This window comes from Podarcis raffonei, chromosome 6 (genome assembly GCF_027172205.1).
Source record: "Podarcis raffonei isolate rPodRaf1 chromosome 6, rPodRaf1.pri, whole genome shotgun sequence".
Classification (NCBI taxonomy): Eukaryota; Metazoa; Chordata; class Lepidosauria; order Squamata; family Lacertidae; genus Podarcis; species Podarcis raffonei.
The window spans coordinates 4,786,552-4,808,064 of NC_070607.1; the positions used below are offsets into that span (position 1 = coordinate 4,786,552).

General features: G+C 46.3%; 1 protein-coding gene across 1 annotated transcript in view; it reads left to right on the forward strand.

Moving 5' to 3' along the window:
• Positions 1–21,513, forward strand: part of BRINP2 (BMP/retinoic acid inducible neural specific 2) — an 86,412-nt gene that overhangs the window by 41,845 nt on the left and 23,054 nt on the right. The window contains exon 2 of the mRNA XM_053391248.1: positions 5,051–5,382. Within this exon, the coding sequence (XP_053247223.1) occupies positions 5,126–5,382 (257 nt within the window). The 5' untranslated portion in view covers positions 5,051–5,125. The remainder of the gene's footprint in view (positions 1–5,050; positions 5,383–21,513) is intronic.

Sequence of the window (21,513 nt, forward strand, 5' to 3'; positions counted from 1 at the left end):
TCATTCCCTATTTGGACAGAAATCTTCCATGACAGAGATTACAGTTCTGCACTCGAACAAATGTGGCTTGATGAAACCTCTAATCTGATCAAAAGTGAAGGTGAGGCAGCCGTTGGGGGGGGGGGACCAATCCATTATTTTCTCCTGAGAGCCGCAAAGAACTGTCAGGCCTTCCTTCTTAACCTGTCAGCTGACTAAACTGGCTCCTAACAGCATCAAACTGTTTGGACCAGGGATAGAGAGCCAGTGGGCCTCTCGCTGGGTGTGGTTGGACTCTGACTCCCATCAGCCCCACTCAGCAAAGTCAACAGTCATGGATGATGGGGGCAGTAGTCTGACAACATTGTTCTCCATCCCTGGTCTAGAGTTTGAGACCTTTTTCTGATGTACAACTTGCTAGCCACCGATTCCGGACTGAGAGGCAGCTGCTCCATGCTGCCCCCGCCCCCCCACCGGCTTTTGTGCCAACGCCTGCAGCAGCTTTTGTTTTAATATGCAGGGATTTGCTCAATCTCGTTCTTCCTTTCCATTTATCCCGTGTTCTTAACAAGAAATCGTGGTGCTGTTTTTCTCCTGCTACTTTTCCCCAAAGCAAGCTTGCATACCAGTTAAACCAGAATGGAGTGGCAGCTATGCTGCTGCTATTCTGGTACAGCCTCCATGACGTCCTAGACACATATCCAGCCCAGAAAAGGATAAGGTAGGATAGGATAAGGTGAAATAGTGAAATCAGTAGAATGGAAATAAACCTCATAATGGGAAATTAAAAGAAACTTTATTGGATGTTAATGACAATATGAATTAAAATGTAAAATACAATCAAGGTAACTAATTGTATCTGTAAATGAATATAGACAAACAATAAGACATGTATAGGGACTTGGGTGGCGCTGTGGGTTAAACCACAGAGCCTAGGACTTGCTGATCAGAAGGTCGGCGGTTCAAATCCCCGTGATGGGGTGAGCTCCCGTTGCTCGGTCCCTGCTCCTGCCAACCTAGCAGTTCGAAAGCACGTCAAAGTACAAGTAGATAAATAGGCACCACTCCAGCGGGAAGGTAAACAGTGTTTCTGTGCGCTGCTCTGGTTCGCCAGAAGTGGCTTAGTCATTCTGGCCACATGACCTGGAAGCTGTACACCCGCTCCCTTGGCCAATAAAGCGAGATGAGCACCGCAACCCCAGAGTCGTTCACAACTGGACCTAATGGTCAGGGGTCCCTTTACCTTTACCTTTAAGACATGTATATACAGAAATATTTATTTGTATATAGACACTGTACGGATAAAGTTGAAAGAAGAACAACAATATACAAAATCGATAAAGACAATGTGAAAAACTTAGAGACGACATAAAAAAGCCAGAAGAAGGAAGGCGGGAAATAAACTCGGAGTAAATGTAAATGTAAAGTAATGTGTATATGTATAGTATGTAATCATAAAATCAATAAAGATTATTTTCAAAAAAAGGGGGAAAAAGAAAAGGAGGGTGGCGGTGGCAAAACACACCCTGCAAAGAAAGCACGCCACATGGTAACACCACCAGGGCCCACTGGTCACCGGCTCTGTGTGCCACTCGCACGCCAGGGTAGGAGAATGTCAATGCAGCATTGTCTCCAGGGCAACTTCTGCCCCTGCCCCACGTACACCTATCACCACAGCACCTCTCCCCAGTGGGGAAATAAATACAGGGGAAAAATCAACAATTTGGCAAACACAGAATCAATTCAATATTGCCCCCTCACCAAATGAATAAATGTAGGCTTAAGAATATAAAGCAAAACAGGTGTTAACCAACAATAAAGTTTGTGGTGCTGGCCTTGCTACACTCTAAGGAGTCTGGCTTAAATGCAGTTCAGAGGGGAGGGCTCGATGATGACATACAGCTGGCTCCCAAATCCCTACTCCTGAGGAGACTGACAGCAGCAAATGGCAAATGTTGGGGAGGGTGATGATGGCAAGTCTCTTCCCAAGGCTCCTGGAAGTACCAGCTGCTGGTGCAGGCCTTCTTGCAAGCAAAGAAACAACAGATGTGACAAAGTTATAGCCCTTTTTTTGAAGGGCATCAGGGGTGGAGTACATCTTGAGATTGCTAGCCTGTCACCTGAGTAGAGAGTTCCATTCAGATTTTAAGCTGCTAAAGAAAGGGACTATTCCCACCCCCAATCTTACTCTGCCTTTGCACTCTGCATATTGATGGTGCATATAAATAAATGAATAGTAGCAGTGATGGTGGTAAAGGTCCCAGAATTCGTTCTGTTCTTGCTCTTGTTTCTTCTGGAGTGGGTGGGAAAACAAAATGTTTGTACTTTGAGAAAAGAACAGAATCACACACAGACTCGAAACTAAAGACTCCTGTGAGCAGATTTTCAAATGCTTCTCATCTACAACCGGGATGAGATTTATACGTGAAGCAAAGTTGCTATCACACCAGCCTCCTTGAAATAATCTACTCATCTATTTTAGTTCTGAAATAGAAGTTGAATTCTGCAGGGGGCAGGGAAATGCTGCCCCAGACTGGGAGTGAGAGATGCTCTTTCAGCTGTTTGTTTATATTGTGTTTGTTTGCTTTGTCTGTCTGGGATTTATTTATTTTATTTGTCTAGCTGGTTTGGCAACTGGCGCTGTGATCCTGACAAATTATTCCCGTTGCTGTCAATCAGCATTTCATTTCCTCAGCAACTGAGGCCTTAGAACAAAAGAAATAAGCCCTTCGCTTTTGCAGGGCGCGTGATGCGCCGAATTGGGGTTGACAGTATTTTATTTTTAAAAGGCTGGTGCTCTGGGAGGTGGGGGCATGGCAGGTGCCCTCTTGCAGAACAAGTGGGGCATAACTAAGTGACACATGGCTGGCAGGTAGAGAGGACTCTGCCCCAGAAGAGGAAGAGAAGCCACTTGTGACGGATACATGCTGGATAAATGTGGGGGTTGTTTGAGAAATGCAGTGGTTCTGTTGCTGTGTCATGATAAGCAAGGCTTGAGACTACCAGGTGGCTGGGGGCATCTCAGCCCACATACCTGCAATGGATTGGTACCGACCAAATCATACTCAGGGTAGACCCAACAGAATTAATGGACCCAAGCTAGTCATGCCGTTGAGTGTCAGTGGGTCTGTCCTGAGTTATAATATTGGCTTATGCCAGGGGTCGGCAAAGTTTTTGTTGCTTGGGCCGGTTCACAGTCCTGCAGACGCCGCGGTGGGCCAGAGTGCGTGTGCACGCATGCACAAACACTATTTCCAGTGTGGAGGAGGCGTGCACAGCTTCCCATTGGCTGCAGGAGCTTCTTGCAGCCAATGGGATGACAGCATCGCCCTTGAGCCAGTGCCACTAACTGGACTCATACACTTCAGCCCCGACTGGGCTAGGCGAGCTGGGTAGCACTTCCAGAGACCACCTTCTGCACAGGAACAGGTCAAAGTGCTGTGGACTCACAGCTTAGAATTGTGAGCACCGGATTCACTCCAACAAGAAGACAGTCGTCGCACAGCAGAGTACAGCAGAGTATAGCAGAGCATAAACGACTCAGAGAGCAGCTCTGTAGAATATCTTCTTTTATTCTATCTACAACTATAATACACAACTATGTACAGAGCTAAATGAGGTCTAAGCGAAAATGCTGAACTGCACTGAGTGTCTGCAGCTGCTCTTAGCAGCAACCTTATCTATACACACGATCTCTCTCTAACACTCAGTCTCTCTCTCTCCCCGACACTTTGATGTGAGGCTGGAGCGGAATAAGTAGAGAGCAGAAACCGCCCCCTCCTCTCTGGAGAATCAGCAGAGAACATCAGCAGATTCTTGGATATGGGAGGGGTGAAATCTCCTCATGGGAAGCCGGCCAGCATTGCAGAAGGCAGTCCCCGTTCTGCTCCACGCCGGTCCACATGGGCCCATGAGCCTTAGGTTGCCGACCCCTGGCTTGTGCTATAGGCCTATTAGCAGCAGGGCTACTAATTTTCAAGCAGCCACTGGAGTTGTGAGCTGCTTGAAGAAGCTGCTGTAGCTGTGCCCTTAAGAACAGCTGGTATGATGGCATTCAGAGGAGGCAACATCTTGAAAGTCCTAAAGGCCATCTCCCATGCTTTGAAAAACTGCACCTGCCCATTTCTGAGCACCAGGCTGCTCTTAAAAGGCAAGAGGCCAGGCCAGGCCACACACCCGGTCAGTTGTCAGCCTAAGTTGTACAGATGACTGAGTTAAATGTATGGGAAGTGTAATGATGCTTCGAGCCATGCTGTGCAAGTGCTTAGTGCTTGCTATGACCTGAGTGAGCACTGCCTCAGGTGTCTGGCCTGGGATATATATGGAGAGGATGCAGATGAGTAGCAGAGAACTTGGTTTGCATGTGGAAGCTCCTGGGTTCATTCTCTGGTAATTCTAGTTAAAGAATCTCAGGCACCAGGCTGGGACGATTCTTGCTGAAATCCTTGGAGACCTGCAGTCTCTTGGAGGGGCTGGCCATACAGGACTCAATGGTCCCATTGTCTTGGAGAAAGTTGGAACAGGTGAGGCTAGATGGACCAGGGGTCTGGCTCAGTATAAGACAACTTCATACATTCGTTGCAGCTCTCAGCTGTAGCACCTGAACCCCTTTAGGGGAAAAAGCATAGGAACATTGGCACTTTGCTTCTACCCTATCTTTTTACCCCAGATGGCCCCGGATGAACAACAAACGCATGAAGCACTTGCAGCATGGAGACCACAAGGGCAAGTAAGCACTCCACTTGGGATCTGTGTGCTTTAGTCAGTCAAGCCTGGTGCCCCCAGGAACTTCAAAGGCCCCTCGTGGATCTGACCCAGCAGTGCTGCCACTTGCTGCCCTCTTCATCAGCCCCTGGATGGCTGTTTCAGTAGTGGGCATGTGCCAGTCATGCTTTTGAATGGGAGTGAAGGTTGGCTCCCATCTGCCCTCCTCAGGTGGCAGAGTTCAATGTACTGGTTGGACCCCGTGTTGTTTACTCTGTTTTTATTCTGCTTCTCAGAGAATTACTGTCTCTTCCTTACCTCAGTAAAAAGGGGATTGACCCATCTTCTTTTCCTTGTGCCTTCTCAGTGCAGGAAATCCTGAAGGAGCGCCGAGAGGGAAGGAGTGGTGAGAGAATGAAGAAGCCAACCGAGCAGGAGAAGCATGAGGTGGCAGCGCAGCGCTCAGTTTAACGGGCTCTGGCTGATGGTCCCATGGGCGTCCTCAGTATTGGTCCTGACTCTGGGGTGCTGGGGGCTGGCTGCAGCTGTTGCCACACCACACGAACAGCATGCCTCCTCCAGCCAAGTACCGCTGGACTGGCTGCTCACTGATCGAGGACCATTTCACCGAGCCCCAGAGTATGTTGACTTCATGGAGCGCTTTCGGCAGGGTTTCGCCACCAGGTACAGGATCTACAGGTAAGCAAAAGAGACGGGCCGGGACTTTTTCCATCAGTTCCATCACCAGCACATCTCACCTTATGGACTGAAAGGGGTTACCGTAGATTCCGGCATATAAGACGACTTTTTAACCCCAGAAAAGAGGTTAAAAAGTCGGGGGTCGTCTTATGCGCCGGGTATGGGCGGCGCGGAGCGGAGCCCACCCCCCGCTGCTGCTGTGTTGGCGGCTTTCTCCTGGTGCGGAGCTGCTCAGCGTATTAGGCGACTGGGCTTATAAGACGAACCCCATACGCCCAGTCACCTAATACGCCGGAATCTATGGTATATAGAAATGGATTGAATCCCTGTATTTCTAGACCAAGCTTCATCCCAAGAGAATTTCAGAGCAGCAGACAACAAACCAGTACAATATTTCATCACATTTAGATTAAACAGACACAATCTCAGCTCGCCCCTAAACAAACTCCTAACACAACAAGGTAAAGGGGTTTTCTTTTGGAACTGGTAATGAGGGGAACAATCTGAAGGGAGTTCACAATTGGGACACAGTGACAGAAGAAGAAGACACTGCCTTGGGTCACCACAGAACATACCATTGATGCAGGCAGGACTTGAAGGAGGCCTCTGGTTCACTTAAGTTAAGAGGAGCTGAAGGAGGAGATTTTGCCCTGTGCTACTTTGTGGGAGGGAAGTGTGCCCTTTGGATATTCTGCCAGGTACCAAAATGTGTGAAGCTGGCCCTGATGGAGATCAGATGCTAGTCCCCCTGTGAACTATATCAGAGGGACAATCAAGTTCTCAACTTCTACTCCTTTCCCATCATTTAGGCTTATGTCCTCACCCTGTCCTCACATCTATGGGTTGGTTACTTCACTACATTTAGGGATGATGTAGAAATATGTTCACATTTTAATGCAAATCTGCTTAACTTGCATTTCAATCACAAATTGAAATGCAGCAATCCTTGAAAAGCCACACTTCTCTGAATTGTGTGATGAGGTTCTCCAACCCTGTAATGCCTAGAAAAACGCACATATTTGGGAAGAGTGCTTACAGTAGCGCATGGTAGGGGAACTAACATACAAAAATGCATTATAGTAGGAAAAAAATGTTTTTAAAAATGTGTGCATTAGACAAAATGTGTGCAATGGGCAAATCCATCCATTCTTAACTACGTTACAGTTTAGTGGAGATTTTTGCTGGAAGGGAGAAGTCAGCAGCAATTGCCCAGAGGCAAAACATGTCCTGGATAGCATGATATTATGTTGCTAGGCAGCAGCAGCAGCAATATGCCCCTTTCTTTGGATCCAGGAAAAAGGTTGGCTCAGACCAAACCGAACCATTATGGCAACTCAGCCACAGAACTGAAGGCCAACAGAAGTTAACCTTTTAATAGTTCCATCTCAGTAGGGTTTCAGATGCTTGTCATTCATATTGATAAATGGGCACTTCCTTAAAGCTGGACTGGGTTTACATTTTGCCTCTGACTTTTGGCCATGAACCTATATAGAGAAGGTGTTTCTCAAACCTTTTGAACCCGGGGTCCCCTTCTAAACTTGCTCTACTCACACCGTGTCTCAGCACCAGATTCTCTATAGATGAGCTTGCAAAGATGGCTGCCTCCAATGCTCATACACCTGCTGCTGTGAAATTGAGATACTCAGCTCGACACTAGCCTTAGGAGAGGAACGGAATACAATCTTGTTGGCCCGTCTTAAAACCATACATAGGGAACCACCTTAACAAAGCTGTAGCTTTTTCCTCAGATAATGGGGCAATGGAGATGTTGTCACGTCTATAAATCCATTCTGTATCTGCATGGATCCCCTTATTGTCTTTGCTGGTGGGAAAGAAGCGTACTACCAGCTTCAGGATCTTATCCCTTGCTGGAGTATTGTGTGCACACAATATTCTACAGCAGCTTTCCCCATCCCTGCTATCTAGGGATGATGGGAGTTGTAGTTCAGCAACATCGGAGGAACCAAGTTTGAGAAAGTCTGCTCTACAGCATGGTTGGGGAAATTCAGGCCTGTGGGGCTAAATCTGACCCTCGAGGCATCTGAATCTGGCCTGAATAAATCTCCCCAGACTGCACACCCTCATTCTTCCAGTTTTGCACTCTGAATGCCTCAGCCTGGTCATAATGTGAACTCTGATTGTGCCCTTTGCTTGCCTAGAGGGAGGATGGAGAGGGGTGTGAGACTGTACGGTGGTCAAGTTGACATCCATTGCCCTGCCTGCTTTTGTCCCTGACAGCACATGGCCCTTGGAAAGCTGCCCAGAAGGCACTGTGGCCCTTGGGAAAGGGCTCCATACCCCTGCTCTAGAGACGATATCCCGCTAGGGAGGTTCATCTGACAGTATGAGAACCACTGCCACTGGGGAAAGGAGGGCTGATCTTTGAAGCCCTGTGAGAACAAAAAAACACGCAATGCATGGGTTGGGGGAGGCTTAAAGTGTAACCCATGAAATGCCCCCATTTGGAATGCTGTTTATCAGACTCAGAACTGGCATAAAGAGCTGCTGGGCTACAGCTTGATTGTCAACATTTCGGGGATTGGCTTGAATAGACTTCATGGCGATGTCACTAGGAAAGATTGTCATAAATATTTCAGCGGCTGTTCTCGGAGAAAATGAGCAAAGCCGGTTGTACGAGGCAGGATCAGTGGTTCAGTTGGTTTGCTTTTGTTTGTTTTAATAAAACAACAACAAGAATGGGTTGTGGTAGTTTGCTTGCTTACTCACTTGACTTTCTCATTTTGGCAAGCTGCAACGGAACTATCCAGGCATCAAAATTAGATTGGAAAAGCAATCATTTTAGATTGACAATTCCTTTGGTGACAGGGGAGCTGTCAGCTGTGCTCCCTCCAAGGAGGGGTTTAAAAATTCACTTTTATTCTCGTGCCTGTCACCTCTCTGTGCTCTTAATTGTGGTGGCTGTTTTCGGTGCAAGCTACTTCCGTCAAGACCCTAAAATACAATGACAACGGAAAAGCTTGCGCCAAAGTACTATTAGTAACAGCAGTAATAGAAATGTAATGATAAATAAAACATAAAATAAAGATCTTTTTGTGGACACTTCCATTTGAACAAACTGATTTAAGGTTCTTACAAAGCAGTATTGAACAGGCACTCACAGCCTGAACTGCAGGAGGAGAGAGACTGGCTGGACCAAATATAACAGAGGTGCAAGATAGCAGCAACGCAGTTGGCGTGGCTGCACATGAGATTTAAAAAGGTAAAGGGCCCCCTGACCATTAGGTCCAGTCGTGGGTGACTCTGGGGTTGCGGCGCTCATCTCGCTTTATTGGCCGAGGGAGCCGGCGTACAGCTTCCGGGTCATGCGGCCAGCAGGACTAAGCCGCTTCTGGCAAACCAGAGCAGTGCACGGAAACGCCGCTTACCTTCCTGCTGGAGTGGTACCTATTTATCTACTTGCACTTTGACATGCTTTCGAACTGCTAGGTTGGCAGGAGCAGGGACCGAGCAACGGGAGCTCACCCCGTCATGGGGATTCGAACCACCGACCTTCTGATCGGCAAGCCCTAGGCTCTGTGGTTTAACCCACAGTGCCACCCACGTCCCTATGCACATGAGATTTACCATATCAAAATTAGCCCTATATAAACCTAACTCTGACTTTTGAGAATATTGCCAGTATTATATCGTTATTAGTGCTGGTTGGTCCTCTTCGCCATTGAGTCATTTATTAAGCAGGTGACGTCATTACCCTGATTTCAGCGCCTGCTTAAAAAAAATTATTTAGGCAAGCCTACCGCGATGTGTAATTTTATTATCTATATTCATTTGTAAAAGTGTTGGTTTTATCTATATTTTGATAATTTGATTATGTCTCCTTGTTTATAAAGTTTTATTTCATTGGTATTTTCTGATGAGGTTTTTTGGGGGTTATTATTTGTTAGAGTGTTGTTGTTTTTAATTAAGTGGTATATAATTATTGCTCAGTAAATAAATAAATTTAACAACACACATCAACTTATTAAATACATTAGTAGCTTCTTGGGGGGGGGTGCTACACCATTTTGTGGTCCACCTCAGGTGCCAAAATGTCTTGGGCCTGATTCTGCCTGATTCTACCAGGGGCTGTTGGGCCACTGAAACAGTGGTTTGGTGGGTCAGATCCCTAGAGTTTGCCCTTGATAGCATAAGCTACTCAAGTGATGCTCCAAATTTTTTAAAATGATACACACTAGTGGGCACCTGGGTTGTTGAAGGAATGCACCCTGTTGATGTATTTGCAGAACATACAATGTCCGCAGTGATGGACTGGAGCTCCAAACTGGGTTGAGGGTTGAATATGTTTGCCAGCATGAATCGACCAGCCTTGAGTGTCCCTTGTCCTTTGCTCTGCAGTTATAGGTTTCCTTTCACAGCTTGGTACGTCTTGTTGCAAATGCTAATAGTTAGGCATACGGCATTGCAAACATTTATTTGCGTAACCGAAAGGCAAAGTGCAAGTGTTTCTATTCAGAACATTCAGAACTTTCTGAAGAAGAGTATTTCTTTCTAACCTCCCGAACTTCAAATTTGGCTGATGTGATATTAGGATAGCCACGATTCAGAATAGGATTTTTGGAATGGTCTCTGAATTGAAGTGCCTAAACTAGGGGTGCCCAAACTTTTCTCAAAGAGGGCCAGATTTGATGAAGTGAACATGTGTGAGGGCTGACCAAAGTTGTTGAGCTTTTACATATACTGCCACGGGGGCCGGGTTAAATCGACCAGTGGGCCAGATTACACCCCCAAAACGGACTTTGGACATGCCTGGCCTAAGCCAAATAAATTGTCCAGAGGTTAACTGTGGCTGATGTGACTAGAAGATTTTAAATAGCTATTCATTTCTCTTGGAAGCACCTGCCTCCCTTGATCACTAAATCATCCACAAAAGCTCAGTCTGCCATCATCCTACAGAGGCTCAGATTGGAAGTTCACACTTCCTTTGAGTTGACCTGTTCAAAAAGATTCCTTGTTCCTCCACTAGATGATAACCACACAATTTATACAGTACCACCTCCCAGTATAGTGCATCTCTTGATGCTCCAAGAGAAAAGGTCTCAATGGTTAATTTTTCAACTCTTGTAGAACTGCTTTCTGTAAGGACTGCTAATAAAATAAAGATTTACAGGGAGATAAATTAAGTGCGCAGTTAAGGTACTGCTTTGGGTATTTGGAGGAAATGGCCACTGTGATTATTATTTTTGTGCCAGACTCTGGCACTGTTTTGTTTAGGGAAAGGAGACAGGGCTGTGGATGAAACTAGGAGGCACTGAAGCTGTTCCAGTTTAGATGGTTTTCCCAGATCAGAAGCTTCCATTTTGAATTTGCTTCTATGGGAAGATAATTCCAGGGTATTTATTTAGTTAGTTACAAACTTGCAATTCTATTTAATATCACAGCAGGATTAACATTTATAATGAAATAGACATTCCATAACTACTTCAATATTAAAACTCCGATATACATTAACCCCTAAAAGCCATCAAGGGGGAGGGGAGTCCCAAGGTCCTCTTAAACATTGGCAGGGATGAGGCCTGCCAAATCTCAGAAGGAACTACTTCCAAAACTGTGGAGCCACTGCTGAGAAGGCTATATTATGAGTACACATCAACCAGACTGTCTTTACCAGTGGGCACGTAAACAAGCCCTCCAATGCCAAACTCAGGGAACAGACACATGGTGGGTTGGTGGGTTTGGGTCAGGTGACTACAAACTAGACATGAGCCAACAGTGTGACGCGGCAGCTAAAAAAGCCAATGCAATTCTGGGCTGCATCAATAGGAGTATAGCATCTAGATCAAGGGAAGTAATAGTGCCACTGTATTCTGCTCTGGTCAGACCTCACCTGGAGTACTGTGTCCAGTTCTGGGCACCACAGTTCAAGAAGGACACTGACAAACTGGAACGTGTCCAGAGGAGGGCAACCAAAATGGTCAAAGGCCTGGAAACAATGCCTTATGAGGAACGGCTAAGGGAGCTGGGCATGTTTAGCCTGGAGAAGAGGAGGTTAAGGGGTGATATGATAGCCATGTTTAAATATATAAAAGGATGTCACATAGAGGAGGGAGAAAGGTTGTTTTCTGCTGCTCCAGAGAAGCGGACACGGAGCAATGGATCCAAACTACAAGAAAGAAGATTCCACCTAAACATTAGGAAGAACTTCCTGACAGTAAGAGCTGTTTGACAGTGGAATTTGCTGCCAAGGAGTGTGGTGGAGTCTCCTTCTTTGGAGGTCTTTAAGCAGAGGCTTGATAACCATATGCCAGGAGTGCTCTGATGGTGTTTCCTGCTTGGCAGGGGGTTGGACTCGATGGCCCTTGTGGTCTCTTCCAACTCTATGATTCTATGATTCTATGATTCTATGACTAGTCTCCTACCATTCAGGGCTTTAAAGGTTATAACCAGCAATGGCAATGTCAGCCAATGCAATTGGTACCATTTTAGGTGTAATATATTCCAGTAGCTCAGCGCCAACCAGCAGCTGAAATCTGTACCAAGTGACGGTCTCCAAAGGCCCCACCACCTAGAACAGGCTTTCTCAAACTCAGCCCTCCAGAACTCATAACCCACCTACTTTCAGCAGCCAGAAACACCATAACCAGACACTGGAGAGACCTGTCAGGAGTAAGCATGGACCAATGGTACCAAATAGTATGGGAAACAGCCCTACTAGAAAAATTAACTAATAAACTGAAACTGACACGGGGACAAACAGAAGAAGACACCTTCACCCCGGTATGGCTCCCCTTTATCACATGCACAGCCCAACAGGACAATGACAATAATCCACCAACAGCATACAAATCAATATGGCTAACCTGATCCAAAACACCCACCCACCTCACTCACACACGAAAACAAAGATCACCACAGCCAATCACAAGCAAACAATCACACCCTAGGCCAACCCCAACCTCTCTCACCACCAAAGGAACACAAGCGAACAACACAAGCACGCTGACACCAAACTCTACATACATTAAGCATAATAGAAACACCGCTACCCGACCCCACCCCCATCCATCTCCCCTCCCTCCACCCCCCTTTCATTTTTTTCCTTTTCTTTTTTTTTCTTCTCCCCCTAATGCCTCAACAAATAAACGGATTTGTAAAAATGTTACATGAAAAAAAAATACAAGGCATTACACTTACACTGTAAAACAAGAAAACCCTTAATAAACTATTTTAAAAAAAACAACTCAGCCCTCCAGATGTTTTTGACCTACAACTCCCATGATCCCTAGCTAGCAGGACCAGTGGTCAGGGATGATGGGAACTGTAGTCTCAAAACATCTGGAGGGCCGAGTTTGATGAAGCCTGACCTAGAATGTACTTCAGAAAAATCACAAGCTATAACTAAGATTAGTTCTTGGTATATTTCTCGTAGTTTGTCTCGGGGACACAAACCGTAAGCCTGGGTTTGGACAAACAAGAAAAGGATAATTCAGGTTTGGTAATTACTGTTGAAAGCTCAAGGCAAATTGCCCTGTATCTATGTTTCATCCTCACAGCAGACCTGTGAGGCTGTCAGTGCCTTGCGGCAAGAGCCCAGTTTGGTGCTTTAAAAATACCTTGCTTCTAAATACTGCAATTTCATGTATGGGAAGCTTCAGATTTGGGGAAATATTGGTTCCCATTTTAGCTTGAGTTACAGGGCCGTTTTCTTGGGACAGGAGTTAAAAGTTAAATGGAAATAAAGAAGTCAGTGGAGGGCATTAGCCACAGCAGTGATGCAAACACAAGCATAAGCCTGTCTACTTAATAATAACAGTATTTATATTTCACCTTTGAGCGCACAAAGCATTTCACATATCTTGTTGTAATCCCTACAATAGCCTTGTAAGGTAAAGGTACCCCTGACCGTTAGGTCCAGTCGCGGACGACTCTGGGGTTGCGCGCTCATCTTGCTCTGTAGGCTGAGGGAGCCGGCGTTTGTTCACAGACAGCTTCCGGGTCATGTGGCCAGCATGACTAAGCCTCTTCTGGCGAAACCAGAGCAGCACACGGAAATGCCATTTACCTTCCCGCCAGAGTGGTACCTATTTATCTACTTGCACTTTGACGTGCTTTCAAACTGCTAGGTTGGCAGGAGCAGGGACCGAGCAATGGGAGCTCACCCTGTCGCGGGGATTCAAACCACCAACCTTCCGATCAGCAAGCCCTAGGCTCAGTGGTTTAGACCACAGCACCACCCAGTCTGGAACAGGTAGGACTCTTCTTTTGGCAGCATAGGAGGCATAAGAAGCAGGACCAGAAGGTGAGCAACGGGAGCTCACCCCGTCACGGGGATTCGAACCACCGACCTTCCGATCGGCAAGCCCTAGGCTCTGTGGTTTAACCCACAGCGTCACCCACGTAGAATCATATTATTAACCCCATATTGCAGTTGGATAAGCTGAGAGGGTGGCTTGCCTAAGGAACCTTGTGAGTTCCTGGCAAGGCAAGATGGAAACCACAAGCACCCTGATTCATTGCTATTGTTGCTCAGCTAGTACACTATATCAGCTCTCAAGCATTATTAATAAGGAGGAACCTGATATTTTTGTGTTTCTGTAAACATCTGAGTCTGAGCCAAGTGGCATTGCCCTGTTAACCAGGTGAGGCATGGAATCGGTTCCCTGTGCTGTGCCTGTCCTGCAGCTAGAAGGGAGCCGGCTGCCAAGATGGGTGGCGGTTGGGGACTTGTCCCAGAAGCTCCCTGCTCTCCTCTGGGGGAAAGCAAGTGCCAAGATCAATCCCCACAAGCCGAAGAGAGAAGGGAACCTGCCGTTTTCTGGCATCCAAGACAAGCAGCAGCAGTGCCCGGGGATTGTCTCAGTGCATTGAGGGGAAGCATACTGAATGGTGCTGAGATGGTGGTTGGGGCTCGGTGTGCCACACCAGTCTGCTTTTCTCTGCACTGATGATAATAATAAAAATAATTGCACCACCAGTCAGAAGAACTAGAAGTCCCTGGACAGCATGTAAAATGGCAGAGTCATTGATTCTCTGTTCAGATCATTTTAGTGAGCAGTGCCTGGTGTGGTGGGGCAGAGCCACACAGCCAACCTCGTGTCATCTGCGTTGCTTCTGCTCGCTTCTATGGGGCTGGGGTGGAGCAGGGCAGCAAGGAGGTCAGGGCTGGGGGGGGGGGCACACTGGTGGAAGCGCCAGATTGGTTCTGCCGGTGCATCTGTGCAGCCTCAGCTGTGTTTCTGCTCTGCTCTGCTCCACTCCAGCCCTATCTAGGTAAGGTGAAATGTCTCCAATGTTGGGAGGGTGGTATCATGGCTCTGGCCAACCTTACCAGACGCTACTGATTTTAGTTGAAAGGGTGTGGTTGGGCGATCGGATTTGACCTATCTCTTATCTTTTTCGGCACATCTGTGGAACGATAATTTCAAGCACTCTACGTGAGGCTACCTTTGAAAGTGACTCGGAAACCACAACTAATCCAGAATGTGGCAGCTAGACTGGTGCCGGGGAGTGGCCACCAGGACCATATAACACCAGTCCTAAAGGATCTTCATCAGCTTCCAGTGCATTTCCGAGCACAATTTAAAGTGTTGGTGCCAAACTTGAAAGCTCTAAATGGCCTTGAGCCAGTATGCCTGAAGGAGTGTCTCCGCCCCAATCACTCAGCCCAGACACTGAGGTCCTCCTCTGAGGGTCTTCTGCTAGTTCCCTCACTGCGAGAAGCGAAATTACAGGGAACCGGCAGAGGGCCTTCTTGGTAGTGGCACCTGCCCTGTGGAACACCCTCCCTTCAGATGTCAAGGAAATAAACAACTATCTGACTTTTAGAAGACATCTGAAGGCAGCCCTGTATCGGGAAGTTTTTAATGTCTGGTGTTTTATTATGTTTCAAAATATGCTGTAAGCTGCCCAGAGTAGCTGGGGAAATCGAGCCAGATGGGCGGGGTATAAATAATAAAATTATTATTATTATTATTATTATTATTATTATTATTATTATTATTAATAATAATAATATTATTAACTACCAGACCTGTAGGAGAATTCTATATGACCTAGCTAGTTTTCTAGTTGTAGTTTTGCCTATTAAAAAAGAATGGGTAGAATCCCATGTGATTGACTGCCTGCATGATTTAGAATAATGAAGGGCAGATGAAGAATTCCTGTAGCAGGAGGACTTGTCAATTCTGCTGTTAAAGTGTTGGGCTAATTATAAACTGGCAAGAACCTGTTGCTTTCATAATGAAAGTTAAAGCTATCATCATGTAAAATATATTGGATATATATTGGATATCGCAGTGGGTTGTGCTATTCATATGTTTTAATCCTATTTTGAGGCGTGTCCCGGCTTTTCCATTGCATTGTTATATGACTGATGGTGGCCTTTGGCTAAGCAATAAAGATTTGACATCTGGGGTTGGTAGATTCGCATAATGCGTAGACTAAAGCCCTCTCCAGGAGTTACGTTTTTAATATTTGTTTTTAATATTTGTTTGCTATATGTAAGTCTCCTTGAGCCCTTCAGATATAAGGTGATATGTAAATAAAGTAGCAAAAGTAGTAAGAATAATAAAGAAAATGAGTGTGAAAGCAGCAGCAGGGATGGGCATGTCACACCTTGGTTTTAGTTTCTGTCACCTTCCAAATTGTTCAGAGTCCTAAAAACGGGAGGAGCCTCCATAGTAAGGTTACCAAAAAAATTTCCAGTGAATCCGGGGACACAATAAATAAATAAACACAAACAAACATGTTCGTTGATGCTGCAGCGATGGTGGTGGCAGAGGGGCAGCTGCCACCTTGACCTCAACCACCACGTTCCACCCTTCCTACAAGGTTTCTGTCTCCTTTCTTCATGAGCCTGGGCTCATGTTGTTGGTTCTTTGGTGGTGGTGGGGAAGTGGTGTGCAGTGGGTCAGGTATGGAAGCAGAGAAGGAGGGCTGAGAGCAGCGGCGCTAGCGAGACTTGGGCAGCGTGATGCCTTCCTTCCCATCAGAGCAGCCCCAATCCCATTCCTACTTGCGTGCAAGCAGGAGGGGGTGGCGATCCCTAAGCTGGGAAGGAAGGCTTCCTGTTGCCTAACTGAGAGATCCCTGCCCCCTCCTGCTTACACGCAAGTAGGAGTTGGGAGGCTGTTCCAATAGGCAGTGTGAAGCCTCCCTTCACAGCTTAGTTGCTGGGTCAGGGAAGGTGGAGGCAGCCCGGAAGCTGCATCTTAGAGCCCCTGCACCACCATCATATGGGGACTTCTGAGCAGCTCCTGAAGCCAGCCAGAGCCAACTGCTCTGGGCTGCTGAGACTGCCGCTGCTGCATTTCCCGGGGACATTAGATGAAATCTGGGGACATTCCGGGGATGCAATTTGTCCGGGGACTTATTCGCAAATCTGGGGAATGTCCCCAGGAAATGGGGTCGTCTGGTAACCCTACTCCATGGACACAAAAGTGTTTCCCCAGCCCCGTGCAGAAAATCACCACCTGCAAGTTGGACGGCAGTAGACCTAGCAACAGAGTGTCCTGACATTCAACCATTCCACGGAATATTCAGTCATAAGTGGCCTCCTTCAGGATGGTCTGTCCCTGGAAGGAGTAAATAAATTCGGTGATGCTACATGTATCAGCTGCATCTGTTGGTGCTTTTATGTTCCTATCTCTCCATGTGCTGGTGAACTTGGGGAAGTTACAACTAGAGGCAAGAATCAGCACGACTGGGGGAACAGCAATGTTTGCAGAGCAAAACGAATACCCCCCCAAAAAAACCTATCCAGAAGGCAGCTCCCCCCCAAAAAAACCTTGGCTAATAAGGACTGAGCATGCTTAATAGCTACAGAATATTGAGTGACAGCTAGAAAAGAAAAAAAACAGTGTGTGTGTGTGTGTGTGTGTGTGAGAGAGAGAGAGAGAGAGAGAGAGAGAGAGAGAGAGAGAGAGATAAAGAGAGGGAATTGGAATACTCTGCTTCCAGGGAATGGCTGAAACCCTCCCTTTAGTCCCTTCTTAGAGCACTCTTTTTAGGGGAGAAGACACGCTGCAACATTTTGTTGTAAGCCCCTCTTGGGTCTGGGTTACTGTGTTCTTGGCCGTACACTTACTGGGCAACCCACATGAATTAATGAGGAGGCCATTGATTCAGCCACACTCAATCATGGTTTTTTTTTTGTATTTGTCAACTTCCCTAAAGGGCACTTTATTTGCCCTGCTCAAGTTTTGCTTCCAGCCTCCCCCGCTCTGCTGCTCTTGTTTGTGTAGGTTGATGTGATTTGGCATCATTTGCAGATTTCTAGCCAGTGGGAAGGTAGAGGCACGGGGGCATCGCAAGTCATGATGGACGAGCTTTTGCGGAGTTCTGAGCCTGGCAGTTTTTCATGGTTCTTGCTCACAAGCTGCCTCGTTCTAATCAGCCCTGTCAATTCCTCACTTTAATGAGCATCACCAAAGCCCACCTGATTATTCCTGAAAGAATGGTGTGTTTGGCCCCTCCCCAGCTTACGAAAACCCTAATAGCCAGGATGTGGCTTGGGGAAATGAATGCACACAGGGAGGAAATGGATGCTGAAAGGCAGTGCATCTGACAACAACAACAACAGCATCACTGGCGCCAGTGCCTGAGCTAGGTCTGTTCTCTTAAGCCCTGGCCTTGAGAGAGTTGGGTTCTCCCCGCACCTTCTCTACCTTCACACACACACCCTTTCTGCTGTGGGACACCCACAGGCTCTCTTGAGAGGCTTCTGGCGACAGAAATGGGGCAGGAAGAGTCAACCCTGTGGGACTAGAGTGGCCTTAATCTTTCTGTTCCTCTGCAGCAGGCAGGCTGCTAACCCTTTGTGAGTCTGGGGTTTTTGTTTTTTTCGGCGAGACAGAAGCGCAGGTGAACTTAGGCCAGCCTTAGCCACTGCAGATTCCTCCCTTTCGTAACCTTTGCCACAGCCTTTTAACAGGGCAATGCAGTACTTAACTCAGACCAACACGGCTACTTTTTGATGGTCTCATTTCTCTCTCTTCCCCGCCACAGTTTTCCTAGCGGCTTGTTCAGCAGTGAATGTTTCCAGGAGTTGGGAACAAAGGCGTTACACTAGGGTTGGGCACAGCTTTGGCAACTTTCTATGGTGATGTCAGAACTGACATATTAAACTGGTGATGTCAGAACTGACGTATGCGGCCAGTCAGTCCCTTCTCCCTCTTGTGGAAAAGCCCGCAAGAGCTCACGGAGCTTGTGTGCGGCTCTTGGGGGCTTTTCCCGCCTGCCTCCCCCCTGCATTCACTCCATAGGACGCACACACACTTTCCCTTGCTTTTTAGGAGGGAAAAAGTGCGTCCTATAGAGTGAAAAATACGGTATGTTGTATGAAAACTAAATAAACCCACCTTCTGTATTGTGTGTGAGCACACTGGAGATGCAACTATGCAGAAGAACTACAGTCTGCACAAGTTTGTGCCCAGGATGAATCTCAGTGACTTGAACAGAAACCAAAATTGGTGGGATTTAATTTTTATTCTTAGCATTTTAGAAATAAGTTTTCCAGGCTGAAGAGTGAATTGTGCATTCAGTTACAATTAAGTAAAACATGTTCCTCAACTACCAGGAGTTTGGAGAAACTGGCTTAGAGTTTGCAATCTCGCGACTGTCATTTGAGCCTAAACTCTGCTCCACTCCACATTTAGCCTGGTTTAAAACTTAGTTTGGCAGCTGTGTGGATGGCATGCTCAGAAGTCTTAGAACTCTGTGTTATTGCTGGCTTTGCCAGCCATGCGCTGTACTCCCTCGCTTCTCCTCCATCTTTCCCAATCAGACTTAATTAAAGTGTTTGCAAGCCACAGCCTGGTTTTAATTACAGTGAAATTGTCAAGATTAGAATGAAATTGGCCGATCATTGTTTACATCGGCATTGTTAGGGGACACAGCAGGCTGCTGAAATCATCTCCATGCCAGACATCATAGTGTGAAGAATATGTGAGGCCTCTTAAGTGGAGGCCTGGCTGGCACGTAGCTCATGACTTGTTCCACAGGCAGCAGATGTTAAGCTGATATGTATAAAATTGCTGAGTGTCAACACGTTTATCTTTGGCCGAGATCTCAATACAAAGAATGGCCTGATAGGTGGCCCAAAACAGGTACTGCTTTTGTTAATTACATTTTTGCCTCACCGTTCTTCCCTCAAGGTGCCATACGCAAGGTACACCTCTGCCTCCCCAATCTCAGTGCAATCTTGTGAGACAGGTCAGACTGAGAGAGAGAGAGATTGCCCCAAGGTCAAACTGAAGTAGATAATCAGAATTTAAAGTGAATCATCTGGAGTAAAGCCTATATTTTGCACACAGAAAGACTTAAAACTAAACTCAGAAATGGCTCTCAGTGTAAAAGCTGTTTCATAAATGGGGGCCTTCCTTTATAAGCCAAGTCTAGTGTGAAGGAAGATACAACTCCAGTCACAGTGGTACAAGTACCCTTAGGTGTCAACGTGCAAAAAGGGCAGCAGGGCCGCTGGGCTTTTAAAGGAGAGGAGATTTTGTCAGGTTGGCTTCTTGGGACTTGGTGGTGATGGAACTCCACATCGTCTGGTTTCATGCAATGGCCAGACTCAAATGGAACTGTATTGATAATGGCAGGAGTAGACACAATTATGAACCTGGCAAATAGAGGACTACACATTCTTCCCCTGCCAGTTTCCCCATCCCCCTCTCCAAGACAAAAATGGTTCCTTTCAGATGGGGTAGAAGTAACTAGCAGCAGAGAGGCATCACTAAAATGCAGGAAGCCTTCTGGTTTCTCCTTCACTGTAAATTATGTTCCTGAGCTTGCTCAAGAGCCTAATTTCCCACCAGGCAGCATGGAATTTGCAGTTTCCATTGTCTCCTCAGTTGAATCAATAGGCAGAGGAAATAGCAAATCCCATGGTCTCTAGCCATTCTTTTCTTCCTGTAAGAACCCAGGAGATCAGGGATGGGGAAACTTTGCCCCTCTAGATGTTGTTCAGCTATGTTTCCCACAATCCCTGCCCATTGGCCATGCCAGGCGGGACTGATGGAAGCAAAGCAGTATCCAGAGCATCACCTCTGTAGTTGCATCAAACCCTTTAAAAGGCAAACCAATGTCGTCGTGGTTTAGCTTGACAACCGTAACATAGGACGAAGCAGATGTGTAAGTCGTCTTGTTGTTACTCTTAAGTGGTTTTGCTTGCTAGCCTATTTTATCCTGCCTTGGGGGAAGGAAAAGAGTAACCGTGCAAATATATGCCCTTTCCCTCCTTTTATAATTTGGGGCACTTTATCAGATCTACAGATTGCCAGTATTTACTGTGGTGTATAGACTGCCTTGTATAAATCTCTCTAATGTCCTATCCATCTGGAAAGCTGGTTCATACAGATGGGGTATGGATCAGAAATATTCCTTGAAGGAATAGGATCAAACTGATGTGAACTGAATTCCTCCAGCACTCTTGGCCTAGTGCCACTATGTGTTTCCACAAGCTGTTGGCATCACTCATTTCTGGTTGTAGCAATCAGCGTTACTGTCAAGGTACTAGGCACGAAAATGAAGTCTTCAACAGAGTTGCCATCATATTTGTCTGAAACAAAAACATTGATGTGAATTTGGAGGTTCCTGCTTAGGCAAAACATCCGAGGAATTCCTAGGGAAGCAATAAGAATGTTTCAGTAAGACTAAGGAAATTTATTGGTAGTGGTGTTCCACACCAAAAACACAATTGCAGGTTCTCAGTCGAACTGTTGTTGTGAATGTTATCTTCTGCCTCTTACCAGTGTTTTATGTCCTGTTTGGGCTGGTGAAGCAACTCTCCACGCAGTGGGGAAAATGATAATAGCTGCAAAATTTAAATGTCCGGGTGAATTTGGAGGTTTCTGCTCAGGAGGAACAAATGAGGAATTTCGAGGGAAGGGGGGGAAAGGAAAGGAAAGGAAAATAGAAAATAATTTAGAGTGTAGCTCTGTGTTTATGCAGAAAAGTCTAATTGAGCTCAATGGGACTTAATCCCTAGTAAGTATACTTAGGTCTGTAGTCTTAATTGCATTTTTTTTCAGGGTGTTTTCTGGTTTTCAGAACACTTTGCATGTAATATTTTCAGTTGCTGTTGTTTATTGTTGTTTTTCGGAGATGTCTGTACTGTCAGGTAAGTAAAGTGTGTGAATTGGTATTAGAGGTTTGTGTGAGGTGGACCCCATC